Source organism: Eublepharis macularius, chromosome 4 (genome assembly GCF_028583425.1).
Source record: "Eublepharis macularius isolate TG4126 chromosome 4, MPM_Emac_v1.0, whole genome shotgun sequence".
In the NCBI taxonomy this organism is placed as follows: Eukaryota; Metazoa; Chordata; class Lepidosauria; order Squamata; family Eublepharidae; genus Eublepharis; species Eublepharis macularius.
Genome location: NC_072793.1, coordinates 72,523,878 through 72,537,714, shown reverse-complemented (window position 1 = coordinate 72,537,714; position 13,837 = coordinate 72,523,878). Strand labels below are relative to the sequence as shown.

Below are 13,837 nucleotides of genomic sequence, written 5' to 3'. Positions count from 1 at the left end.
GGACTGCGCATTCGGCTGCTATTGCGCAGTTGCAGATGGTTGCCACGTAGTGCGCAAATGCGGCAATACCAAAACCTGCCGGGTCTGCATTCCCCCCCCCGCACCCAGGAACGGACAAGGAAAACGAAAACTGTTCGAGTGCAATAACAAGCATTTATTGGCAGGACAAACTTTTCCTTGCAATATTGGCACTTTGGGGATATGAGTTTTCCCTCCCCCCAAAGAAAGCCAGGGCATCACCGTCCGCATCTTGAATACATGAATTCAGCCATCGCGTCACGAACCCTCTTCCCCTCATCAAGCATCCCCCTGTCGTTCTCCCCATACTCCAGTCCATCCCCGGGCATTGTCAAGGGCGTGGGATCCGTCAGTGACCCGAGCACTGCATGTCCCTTGGCCTCGCACAAGTTGTGCAGGATCACACACGCGGTAACAATGGTCACCACGTTCTCCTCTCTGGCCTTCAGCCGATGGAGGAGGCACTGCCAGCGTCCCTTCAGACGACCAAAACTGCATTCCACCCGGTTCCTGGCCCGTGCCAGGCAGCGGTCGAAGTATTTCTGTTGTGGTGTGACAGCAAATTTTCCGTACGGCTTCATCAACCACCGGCGCATTGGATAAGCACCATCCGAGATCATCAGCGGTGGCACTGAAACACCATTCACTGTCAGGGAGGGATTCCCAGGCACAAAAGCCCCATTGTCCATTGCAGCACAGAGAGCCGAGTTGCGGAAGACGAAGGCGTCGTGGTTCTTGCCACTCCAACCCACCTCTGCATCGACAAAACGGCCGGTGTGATCGACTGTACCCTGCAGCAAGATGGAGGAGTAGTTCTTTCGGTTACCATATTGGTCCGGCTTCCCACGGGGCTGACCGATGCGGATGTGAGTGCCATCAATCGCCCCAACACAATGAGGGAACCCCAGCGCTGCAAACCCATCCATTATCTGAAACAGAGACCAGAAACACGCATGATTGGAAATGCGCAGTCGCGCAACATCGGGGACACGGAGAACAACACAAACCACCTTTGTTCCAGCCTGCCCAAACCGCCTGCCCCTCCTGCAGCCATCACTCACCTTCCCGACCTCGTCCCCGAGACACACTGTCTTCGAGAGTAGCTGTTTCTCAATTGCGAAGCAGACCTCCAGCACAGCATCCGAAACGGTGGACAGCCCCAGGCCGAAGTGATCCGCTGCAACGCGGTAGCATGCCCCAGTGGCAAGGCACCACAACGTCACCGCCACCCTCTTCTCCACGGACACGGGCTCACGCATGTTGGTGGACTGGCGTGCCAGGGTCGGCCTCAGGGCATCCACCAGCTCATTGAAGGTCCCCCTGGTCATCCGGAAACACTGAATCCAATGGGTGTCGTCCCATACACGCAGGGCTATGCGCTCCCACCAGTCCTGGCTCCGGGGGTATACCCAGCAGTCTCTGTGCTCTCTGGTGTCCGCCAGCACATACCATCGCTGCCGCAGACGGATCCCTCGCAAAGTTGACCTACGTGAAGCTGCACCCAATCTTTCGCTGTGGAAAATCAGCTGGGCAGCCCTTCTGTGCCTCAGAATGTGCCGCAGATGCGCATGGCAAAGTGTGACCGTGTTCTGCAGCAGGAGAATCACCACTTGCGCCATCACGAGTAAAAGCTCTCTCCCGGGCGCCATTTCAGGGTCCAACAGTCAGCACGTACCAGATTAGCAATTGAGAATCTAGAGTGGAACCATCGACCAATGTACTTCGTGAGAATCTCCCGGACCAATCATTGACCGCATCGTCGATGCCGCGGCTTCGCGCATGTGCGCGTTTGCGCGTTTGCGCAAAACGGGGGGAAAGAAATAAAAAAAAAACTTCGAGACGCGAACAAATGAAGGCCCCCCACGTCAGTTGTGCCGGGGAGAAGAGAACCAATCCCTGGGTCCCTCTCTTGGCCATGCGAACATGCGGAGGCGGAACGGCATGGCTCAGAACGGATGAAGACGGATGAAGACGGGACAAGTCGGATGGAGGCGAAAATACCCGCGTGGCCGGTAAGCGATTAATAGCGCGGGCAAAACGCTATTTCTGGCCGTCTGGAATCGGCCAGGGTCTCTTGCAGGTGCCAGCCTGCACATGGGCAAAATCAACTGCAGCCCGTACACGAGCCTTCTCTGTGGTGGCCCCTACCCTATGGAACAGCCTGCCTGATGAGGTCAGGAGAGCTCCCACACTCTTGGCTTTCTGCAAACAATGCAAAACTGAATTATTCAAAAAGGCTTTTTTACTCAGATAGGAGGGCGATATTGTAGGGAGGGGGTCTTAGATGTTTCGCTAATAGGAGGGTGGTATTGTAGGGAGGGGGTCTCGGATATTTCGCCAATGAGTTGGGAACCATGGGGTCCACCATTATGTTGCTTTACATATTATCTGTTGCTTTGAATATGTACTCGTACATACTGCTTGTGCTTCATGTTGTCTAATGTATGTCCTGTTTTCAGCAATCCTTCAACCCTGTATTGGACCCTTGCTAATGCTATGTCTCTGTAAACTTGTATTCATCTACCCTATGACATTGTTTATGGAAATGTCCTTGATACTGTATGGAAATGCCTACCCTTGTCCTTGCTACTGATTGTACTGATCTCACACTGTGTAATCCACCTTGAGTCTCAGTGAGAAAGGCAGACTATAAATGACATAAATAAATAAATAATTTATGATTTTGTATGATATAGAGTGTGTAGGAGTGCATATTCCCCTATTTTTTACTTGTTTGTTGCAGTGTATCTGTTAGTTTGTGCATTTGTAGTGATCCCATTGTTTGTCTATTTGTTAGTAATAAAACCCCATTATCATCTTTGAGTGTTGGTTTTGCTTTTCCCCACAACCTCAATAGAATAAGTCGTCCATCCCTTCCTAGTCATAGCCCTGGATAGCTCAATCCATGGGACTCTGGTATATATAGGAAAAGATCCTGACATACATTAACCCTAGTAGTGCTAGTCTGCACTTTGGACATGCTCAGAGGGATGCCTTTGGGGCCATAAGGTAGACAAGTATAGCTATTTGGGTAACAACTGGTTGCAGCAGCTGGAGGATATGGTGGGGATGTTTTTCTTAAAATCCTAATTTCCCTAGGCATTCCTCCCAGGCACATGAAGGGGTTATTTGAACAGCGGTCATGTTCATTTATGCTATTCTAGCATTTGTCATCAAAATTACTTCTGTATTCTAGACTTGCTGCTATACGTAAAGAATTTAGTAAAAGCTTTTTATTTTAAAAGAAGTGTAATTTTGTAGCACATGAATCTATCTGAATATATTCATGACAACCTTGTTATACATCCCCACTTTTCTGAGCAGTGAAAAGTGCTAGGAGCCAGTGTCTATCTGTGCTGATTTCCTTTGGAGGACATAGCACTGGATGCTTATGGTGTTTTTGTAGAATTTGCTTCTTTTACAATTATACAAGTGAACCAGAATCCTGAAAATTCAGTAGTGAGTTCACATGTGTAGAAGCAGGGGCAGTCTACCACATACAGACAAAAAGAGCATAGGTAGAGGCAAAGAGACTCACCACCAGAGGAATAGATCTACTACCCTGCATCAGATCTCCAGAGAGAGCTCCTGTGCTCCTAAGCTGTTCCAGGCCAGTCCAGTGGTGGCTGTCTGCTTTCCCCTCTCCGTTTCTGAATTTTCATACAGACTATTAATTCCCCTCCCCACACACATTTAGACAGGGAATCCCATCTTCTGCATTCTGGATGGGCACTTGACTAGAGCCATTTCCCAACAATTAAGAGCTATTGAGGAGATATTCACAGCCATTGAGACACATTACATGCTTTTTGTCATGTAGGACTGACTGAATGACAGTGATGAGAATCCAACCTACAGTGATTTCTTAAATTGTAACTTATCTGCTTGTTGTGGTCTCAAATAGAGGATTATTTCTATAAGATATTTAATAGGGATTATTTGGAATGGTAATTTAGATTCCCTTGTTCACAGTTCAGTGTCAAGGACTGATTATGAAGGACTGGAAAAGTAAACATGGCAGAGTTTATGGACAACTATACTGAGAGTATTTTCCATCTCTAACTTCCCTAGAAGTGAACTAATAAAGCTGCCTTCCACTGAGTCAGACCCTTGGCCCATCAAAGTCAGTATTGTCTGCTCTGACTGACAGGGCTCTCCAGGGTCTGAGGCAGAGGCCTTTCACATCACCTGCTACTTGACCCTTTTCAAAGGTGATGTCCATGATGGAACATGGGATCTTCTACATACAAAGCAGCTGCTACCACTGAGCCTCAGCCCCTCCTACAATTTCTGCAAAAAATCAATTTATTAATTTCTCATTATTCATGTGAACATTAACATTTTCCTTACCCACCTATTGGTGGTGTCCAAATCCAGTTACATAGTTCATAGATCGGTACAGAAAGAATTTTGTTTTATATACAAAAATAGAACATTTTAAAATGTTCTAAAATGTTTAAAAACTACATAAACATATGTAGTAAAACCAATAAAAAACAAACAAAACTCATCATTAAGACAATTGTGCTCTTAAAAACAATGTTGTTTCTGAAACATGTCATTTATGAATTAACCTTTAGTCTCTTTTCAATCTATGGAATGGAAATATCCATTTTTGAATAGTATGTAAGTATACATGTTTCTCATATTACGACTGCAGATACTGGAATGGTGTTCATTAATATCAAATCAGATTATGAAATGTGGGTTTCAATTAGAAACTATTGTGTTACTGAGGGTATATCTGTACTATGTTTAGATTAATTTAATAGTCATTGCCTCTCCCCAGGCAGTGGGCTATGAAATTTTACCAAATAATTTTCAACACCCTCATCAAACTATGATTTCTAAGATATCTGGAAGTCATGACAGTTCAATTAATAATTATTATAATTATAATCATTACATTGTCTACATTTAAGCACTATTCAAAAAGAATGATAAAGTGTAGGCCTTTGCCCATTCAATGAAGGAAGCTGGAGAAGACTCATGAGGGGAAGGGCTGAAGAAAAGACAAAATATATGTTTTAAAGTGCTTCTATAACAATGGAAGTTAAGGTGCACTTTCCAGAAGGGAAGAGATTCCAAAGAACAGAAGAAGCATGAAGATGTGAAATAGACGAAGGAAGCTTAGGTTTGGAAAACAACAACAAAGCCCAGCAAAGCTAAGCAGACATAGAGGGTGTAAACAACAACAACAAAAACCTAAAAGAGCAGAGAACCAATGTAGCTGTAGTAGTTAGACTGAGGAGTTTTAGGGTTCAGATCCCTTTTAGGCGGGTCTAACTGTACATTACGAAGTCCTTGGGTTGGGTCCTGGTGATGATTATTTTACATTAGATTTGAGGTTTGAGTACCCTTGTGGAAACTCAGTTCCCAGTTGCATTGGGCCACTAGAACTGTGGTGCATAGAGAGAAGGGGATGATGCTTTGCTTTGCAATATTTTCTTGCCCTGAAATGGCTCTAGTGGGTGCTATTTGTGTAACGAAGGAAACCTAAATGTACTCCATCAGTTCACGTGAGACCTCATTGAAGCAAATAAAAAACCCAGGCTATTTCAAGTCAAGACAATGATGTAGGAGGGGAGGCATCAGTCCTCCACTTCCCACACACTGCAGAGCTGATTTGAATGGGACACTCTTGTAACTGGGAATTGGAATGCATAGCAGAGAACTCACCATGAACTTGTCTTATTTTTGTTAAGGTTTTGTTAGGTTTGGCATTGTTTACGTTGACCATTAGGGGTTCTCCGGGATCTCAGACAGATTTCTTTCATATCTCCTATCACCTGACCCTTTTAATGGAGATAATGGGATCTTTTGCATGCAAAGTAGATGCTTTATCATGTAGCCTCATGGCTGACTGATACTGTTTGTAGTGAACTCATACTTTGTAATGTGTGGTTAGGGCCTCAGCCATGAAATTCATTAAGTGGCTTTGGGCCAATCACTTTCTTTCAACCTAAGTGATGTCGCAGGGCTGTTGTGAGGATAAAATGGAGGAGGGAACAGCCATGTATATCATTGTGAGCATCTTAGAGGAAATAATGTAAGCAATAAATGTAAATAATGTACATAATGAAGCAACAAAATGTAAATAATGTAGCAACAAAAGTAGGATAAATAACAAAGCAACAACAAAAAAAGGACCTTCTTTTGGTCTACAGATACTTATTTTAATGCTGAGAAAAATGAAGCCAGGAGAGAAAAGAAGGGGAGCAGAGTGACTGACACAAGAAGCAGAGCAAACAAGCCAAACAGCAGACAAAAGAGCAGAATAAAAATGCTAAAAGGGGAAGCTGGAAGATTGGAAAGAAGGACATTACAGTAGAAACACTGAATGAACCAGCTGTAGTTCTCACAGCAGAAGAAAACAGTGTTGTTTAAGATTATTAAGGAGTTGAAAGTAATGAGAATTTGCAGTTGCCTGAATAAAAGAACAGGAAGATCTGTTTGGATGTCAGTGTGATGCCCCCGGGAGCCTCACTTCATATAGACTTTGATCCCCATCTCATCTCAACATGGGCCTAGAAATAAAAGATGGAGTCTGCATCAAACTGATATCAAATAGCAGTGAGTCATGCCAAGCTCATCCATCAGTTATGCAAAGCCCATCCCAAGAGAGATTAAACTGTAGGGCCATCTCCCCAAGGACTTCAGAAATAACCCAAATTTCCAAAACAATCAGCAACTGACCTATTCTAGCCAGTTCCTCCCCACCCGTATCTTAAAGATTGTACAGCAAGATTTCAGCCTTTCCTTAATCCTGTCAATCACCCAGCCATAGTTTTACAGTTCCAAATCTCTTCAAGGGAGCATTCTTGACTAGGAAAATTCCCCTTTTAACAAAACTCCCTTTTCAAACTTGCCCATTTCCAGGAAGATGGAATTTGTATCATTTTCCCATTCACATGCCAACTTCTCTTCCTCATTTTTGGCAGAAAAATATAAACAATTATCCTTCAGCCCCAATCTTTATAGCCAATATGGAACTCCTCCAGTTCCTCCAATGACAGAGTTGGCCTCTCTTGGACCTGCTTTGCTGCACTTTCTTCTCCTGCTTGGTCAATGTTCAAATTCCAAAGCCATTTTGCCACTGCCAAGGAATCACCTCCCCCTTCCCTACCAAGATTAGGCTTGTTTGTCTTTGGGTTTCCCTTTTACACTTCCTCTATAGGCAGGTAGCGATTAGGGAAAGGTTGGTTGGTTGTGTTTTAAAATCTCTCTTTCTCTCCCTCCCTCCCCTTCATTGTCATGACAGCTATTTAATTTGCAAATTAATTCAATAAAACCCTTTTAATTTAAGAATGCTTATTCCCTCTTGCTCTTTCGGGTGCAATGCTGAATCTAGACTTCTATACATCCTAGTTTAAGACCCCAAATATCTTTTAAATGCTCTGCCATATACCTGCTTGTTCTGTGTCAGAAAAGGGGATGTCTTTGTTGATTATGGGGCTTTCATGTGGATAGTGATTTGTGTAATAAGTGTCCTCTGAACAATTCATGATATTCCCCAGATTGCATAAAGAATCAGAGTAGTGTTAAAAAAGCAGAGCCCAGAACAACTAGTTTTGTTAGATAAATCTACTATTGGAAGGTGAAAGAGATTTTATATCTAAGAGTTCAGCTATGCAGTGAAAAGTGGAGTTGAAAGAAATGCTAATTCTTTCCTGCGCTGCTGTGCAGTGATGATTGTACTGCAAGAATAGCAGTTCTCATGACTGGTGTGGAGGGGGTTCATTGAATCATAGAGTAATGCCAATTACTGAAAAATGTCTTTGTGTCCTCTATCTGAATGTTCCGTGGGTGAGGTCATTATTACAGAGAAATATTCGACAGCATGAAATATCACAATTGGGCGTGCAAGGCCATGGATCAGGAAGATTGCCTGAATTAACTGGACTTGGTGATGAATGGCAATGGCAGCCGCTTTCCAAAGAGGCACCGGAGACTGGCAGCAATTTGATTAGCTCTGATATATCTGATGTAAAAGATCTGGAGCAGCACAGTCATTTTCACAAATGGCAAAGCTTATGAGTCTCAGAGCTAGGTTTACAGCAAGCAAGTGGCAGAGCGGCAGAAAAAGTGCTGGTGAAATATGATCACAAGTCAGAGGGCTAGTTTCACTGCCAGAAGGCAAGGTCAGCTGCATATCAGTGACTATTCTGGTTCTCAGTGTGGAAGAGGAAACACAGAGAACTGACTTTCTGTTTGTTATAGCAAGATAACCTGTTCTAATAAGAAAAAGCATTCCCTGTATTATACTGATCAAGGATACCTATCTGGCTGCTCTCCTCTCCCCATAGATGCAGAGGAGTTAGCCGTGTTAGTCTGTGGTAGCAAAATCAAAAAGAGTCCAGTAGCACCTTTAAGACTAACCAATTTTATTGTAGCATAAGCTTTCGAGAATCAAGTTCTCTTCGTCAGATGCATGGTACAGAAACTGGTCAAATATAGAAGAGGAGGGGGGAGAAGGGGAGGAGAGAGAAGATGCAGTTAGGGGGGGAGAGAGAGGGATGTAACCAAAACACTCCTTTGCTAGTAAATGTAAACATCTCCTCTTGGTATGGAGATTAATTGGCTTGTGTGAGGCTTCAAAGGAGTTTGCCGTGTTGGTTTGTAGCAGCAGAACAACCCGACCATCCAATTCTAATGTAGTATAAGCCTTCGATAACCACAGCTCTCCCCGTCAGATGCATCTGACAAAGAGAACTGTGATCCCCGGAAGCCCACATCAGGTGCCACTGGGCTCCCCCAGACCCTGCCTCTGTAAAGGAAATCTGTTACCTGTGATAATGTGATAACCATTCATAGTTCCTATTCAGTCCCAGCTTGACAGAGTCAAATTTGTATATGAATTCCAGTTTAGCAGCCTCCCATTGGATTTTGTTTTTGAAAGGTTTCTGTTGAACTACAGCAACCTTTAAGTCTTTGATGGAATGTCCTGGTTTCTCCCACTGGTTTCTGGATGTTTCCATTTCTAATGTCAGATTTGTGTCCATTTATTCTTTTGCATAGAGGTTGGCTGGTTTGTCCAATGTACAGAGCAGAAGGACATTGTTGGCACATGAGGGCATATATCAGATTGGAGGATGAGCAGCTGTAAGAGCCAGAGACAGTGCAGTTGACGCCATTGGGTCCTGTAATTGTATTTCCTGGGTAGACATGAGGGCAGAGCTGGCATCTGGGTCTGTTGCAGGGCCTGGTACCTGTGCTGGTGACCCTGCTGGCCGATTCATGATTGTAAGTGAGAAGTCGTTTAAGGTTGGGGGGCTGTCTGTAGGCAAGGAAAGGTCTTCCACCCAGGGCTTCTGAGAGAGAGGTATCATTTTCCAGGATGGGTTGTAGCTCATACATTGGAATTGGATGGTCTGGTTGTTCTGCTGCTACAAACCAACACGGCAAACTCCTTTGAAGCCTCACACAAGCCAATTAATCTCCATACCAAGAGGAGATGTTTACATTTACTAGCAAAGGAGTGTTTTGGTTACATCCCTCTCTCTCCCCCCCTAACTGGATCTTCTCTCCCCTCCCCTTCTCCCCCCTCCTCTTCTATATTTGACCAGTTTCTGTACCATGCATCTGACAAAGAGAACTTGATTCTCGAAAGCTTATGCTACAATAAAATTGGTTAGTCTTAAAGGTGCTACTGGACTCTTTTTGATTCTCCTCTCCCCAGTTTCTTTATTCACATTTCGGTTGGAAAAACAGCCCTGGAACCCAGACAGGGGAAAAAAAATAGCAGCAGGCTAGGGAAGAACCAGTGGGTGAATGTGGTTGCCTGCCCCCCACTGGTAGTGGGGATCCCCTGCCCCAACTGCCACCCCCTGTTACTACTCACCTGGCTGGGGGGGGAATTGTGGGGAGGCTGTTTGGAGAATGAGTGAAATAGCATGTGCATGCTTGGGGGGGGGGGTGGTTCTAATAATGCCACTTCCAGTGCACATCATAGCAAAAATGCTGAGATTCCGTCACTTCCAGTTTCAACTGAAAGTAACATCATTAGAAACCTTGAGGAGTGTGTGTGTGCTTTGCAAACATATTAAAAGACCCAGCATCCCCCACCTGCCTGACCCCCCACCCCGCAAGTTTCAAGGTAGGGGGATCTGGCAAGCCTGTGTGTGAGGGAAAGTTTAAGTACCCTCTACTCTGCATCATTTTCTAAATGGCCAGGTCATGAGAAATAGCACAAGGTTTTGAAGATGTGTAGCTCTTGCAGCGTTGGCGACAAGCCTCTAGGAAAAAAGCTCATTTCCATATATAAAACAATTCCATACAATAACAGGACAAGCAGTTTTCTTCAGGCCAGATAGCAACCTGACTTTGGAGGTCAAGTGTCAGATTCTTATAGTTTGATTCTGTGATTACTTGTAAGGAAGATTTGAACCAGATGTGATGGGGAGGGGGGTCCCCATGTACCTGTCTGTGCTCCATTACTTTCAGCATCCTCCTCTCCCTGGGTGCCTCTTGTACAAAATGCTGGGAAGTAAGGAGCAGGAAGGGACATGGGTTAAGTTGTGTCTCCCACACACTCAAGTTTTGTTTAAAAAACCCAACCCTACTAATGTTTAGCTATAAGTAGATCATGTTTAATTAAGTCCTATGAAATGCTGAACATAATTTCATAGAAATGGTATTTGTTTGTACATGACTTACTCTAGAAGAGGGAATTAGCAGGTACAGCTATTCTCACCTTGACATGACTGTTTACCAACTATAGTTCTCTTTTCTGCATTAGAGATGTAAAGATTGAATATTAAGTAATAAAATGTTAACTGAAAGCACCCATTTCATTAATATTTTTATTATACTAATCCTAACTGGGAAAAGCAGTCAGTAATCCAATAACATTTGTCTGTTACTTTAGTGTCTTTAGAAACAAATGAGCTGGAAATACACATGGGAATTGCTGTTTTGTTTTGTTAAGGCAGCTTCTGGAACTCTGAACCAAATCCAGGAACCAAGATATAACTATATCCTTCCATGAAAAAGTTAATGTTTTTTATTTCGGTTCCTACTGTACAGCAGCAGGTAGATAGACACTGGGCCAGCAGTATCTTGTATTCCTTATTGGCATTGTCTACCAATTGGATCACAAAGGGAGAGATCCCTTACATTATGCTATACCACCTGTAGGCAGGAAAGGGGAATATGTGCAATGTTCATGAGAGCATCTGTCCGCCCTAGCACCACCTAGGCAATAGCATTGTCTCTCTGCCAACTGTGTCCTCACATGGGGATGAGCAGTGACCTCCCCCACACCTATCACCTTCAGAAATGTTTGTTTAATTCCACTGGAGGGAAGGGGGAATGTGCATCTTTCTTTCTTTCTTTCTTTCTTTCTTTCTTTCTTTCTTTCTTTCTTTCTTTCTTTCTTTCTTTCTTTCTTTCTTTCTTTCTTTCTTTCTTTCTTTCTTTCTTTCTTTCTTTCTTTCTTTCTTTCTTTCTTTCTTTCTTTCTTTTTTTTGAGGCACTACCTCAGTAACAGGAAACAGCAGGACACAAAGTTAAGAGTTTATTGGGGCTATCATTACTTAGGAAAAGAAAAGAATGAACAAAAAGTAGAATTCTTTTTTAATGTTGCTGTGCTGCATCGGTTAGAACACTCTCCTGCTTGGGAGCTGCCCTGCTGCCTGCTGCCACTTAGTCAGTTTCCTACTATAGTGTGTACCCACTAACACTCGCATTTTTCATGGTCTGTTATTTTGGGTGGGTTGTGAACTTGAGGAAAAGCTTGGTTGATCAATAGTTTAGAGTATGGTCTATGTGATTTTGGTGTTAAGTATGAAAACAGCTGCCCCTGAGCCTCATTTCTCCAATTCCACCCCCCCCCCCAAAGTGTATACATGTACAGCTGACCCTCAGCTTCCCCACACATTCTTCAGGGTCCATAAATGTTATCTTCTTGAATAACTCTGGTGCTTTGGACCCTTTTCAGTCTAGACTTGGGCCAGGCTACAGGATGGAGATGACGTTGTGACTTTAGTTGACGATCTCCACCTGAACGTAGACAAAAGTCATGCTTCTTTGTTGCTTCTCTTGGGTCTATCTGCAGCCTTTGATATACTAGACCATGCCATTTTGTTGAGGTTTTTGGAGGTGGAATGTGCCTTGGACTGGTTTAAATTATTTCTCATGTAACAATCTCAAAGGGTTGCTGTTGGACACCTGGTATCTCCAGAGTAGGAATTATCTTGTGGAGTTTAACATGGTGCAGCCATAGTCTCCATTTTATTCAAACTCTGCATAAAGCCTTTAGGAGAACTCATTCATAGCTATGGAATTTTTGCCATCAATATGCTTCACAAATCCACAAGAACTCTACCATTAAAAGCCACTGGGGAACAGGAAATTTACAAAACTTTTGAAAAGATAACTTATTAGACTTCATTGGGGATCACTGTCTCTTTACTGCCCAAACAGTTATAGCCATCTTATAGCAATTAAATTCCACATTTCATAAACTGGATTTATTACAAGAGACTCCAACCACAAATTCCAACCACAACCCAAATCCTTGCCCTCTGCTGAAATTCCACCAACTGTATGGGAAGATGGATCAAATTCAAACACCAAACCATAAAATTCAAGGCACATACCCAATTCAGAGTCAACAAAATACCATCAACAACTGTATGAAAGATGACAGGGGAAAAGGGGGGGGGGTTCTGATGCTTCACACCAACTGTTAATAAATCAAATCACTCTGTTTATAATAGAAAACCATGTAAACCGAGGACGCTGGATAACCAAGAGAAGAATTTTAAACTCCTTGAGCCAGCTGCTGCAGATAGAGCCCTGGTCTGTTGATCTTGAGGACATTGAAAGTCTCCCTAAAACTCCTTATATTCTAAGAATACTCTTGAAGTTCAGCAGTCCTACAATTCCAACTATGCTTTTAAAAATGCAGAAAGTTTTGGGTACCTTCAGAATCATTCCTGCAGGTTTTTCCTGATGAGTGCGCAACCTCTTTCCTCCCAATCAACAAGCACAGGTGTCTCCCTCTGCCTTTAATTCTGCAGACTCTGGTTTGCAGCCAACTGCTGATGTACAAAGAAATACATTCACTAAAACACAAATCGAAATGCAGCCACCCAATTTCCCCAAAACTCTGCCTGCAGGAGAGCATTAAAAAAGTCTGTCTTGCCTGATTTAAAGAGATCTTTAAAAAATCTGCAATTTAGAGCTGCTCCATTAAAAAAAATACATCAGAGGTTGGGTCCAAGGAAAGACTTTTGTCAAGACGAAGCTAAACTGCAGACAGAAACGCAAGATGCTCCCTTAATAAATTTTGACTCAAGTCTAAACCATGACCTTATAGATATTTATGCTAACCTTCATAAAGTCCCAAAATTAAACTCTGAAAGACTATAATTAACCTCTGTGAAAACAATTCTCAGTCTAGCCAAGTACACTGCAGCCAGAGTGAGGCAGAAACTATGGGGTTGGCCTCCCCTGAACTTCTAACAATCCAGGAGTCAGTTATCTTGCAGCAGCCCCCTTGAGAGCTTTTCAATCTATCAATTCCTGAACAACCCACTACTTGGGCAGAAGGTCTGCAAACCAACACAAAGGTTGGAACTGATACTCAATTAACCAAGAAGGACCGTGCATCAATTCCCTTTAGGCCAAGGCCTAAACCCAATTAAATTCCTAACATGGAACACTGCAGGGCCTCCAAGATAGCTGATGACTCTTTTAACTCTTTTTTGGCTCAACATGATATTATCTGCCTCCAAGAAACCTGGTCCAAAGACGCACTGTTCATAGATGGATTTATAATAAACAACCTTTTAGCCGCACCAGGGGAAAGGAAAGG

General features: G+C 43.4%; 1 protein-coding gene across 1 annotated transcript; it reads right to left on the bottom strand.

Annotated features, from left to right (window-relative positions):
- Nucleotides 1–236: 236 nt before the first annotated feature.
- LOC129327597 (uncharacterized) lies at nucleotides 237–1,637 on the bottom strand. The gene is made up of 2 exons (XM_054976353.1): nucleotides 1,080–1,637; nucleotides 237–947 (listed from the first exon to the last, which is right to left on the bottom strand). Exons 1-2 carry the CDS (start codon nucleotides 1,635–1,637, stop codon nucleotides 237–239), a joined length of 1,269 nt encoding a protein of 422 aa, XP_054832328.1.
- Nucleotides 1,638–13,837: the final 12,200 nt, after the last annotated feature.

Excerpts from the sequence above, each read along its gene's own strand:
- LOC129327597 (XM_054976353.1), bottom strand. The coding sequence starts at position 1,637 with ATGGCGCAAGTGGTGATTCTCCTGCTGCAGAACACGGTCACACTTTGC. Across the intron at positions 948-1,079 it reads TCGGGGACGAGGTCGGGAAG|ATAATGGATGGGTTTGCAGC; the intron begins GTGAGTGATGGC and ends TCTCTGTTTCAG.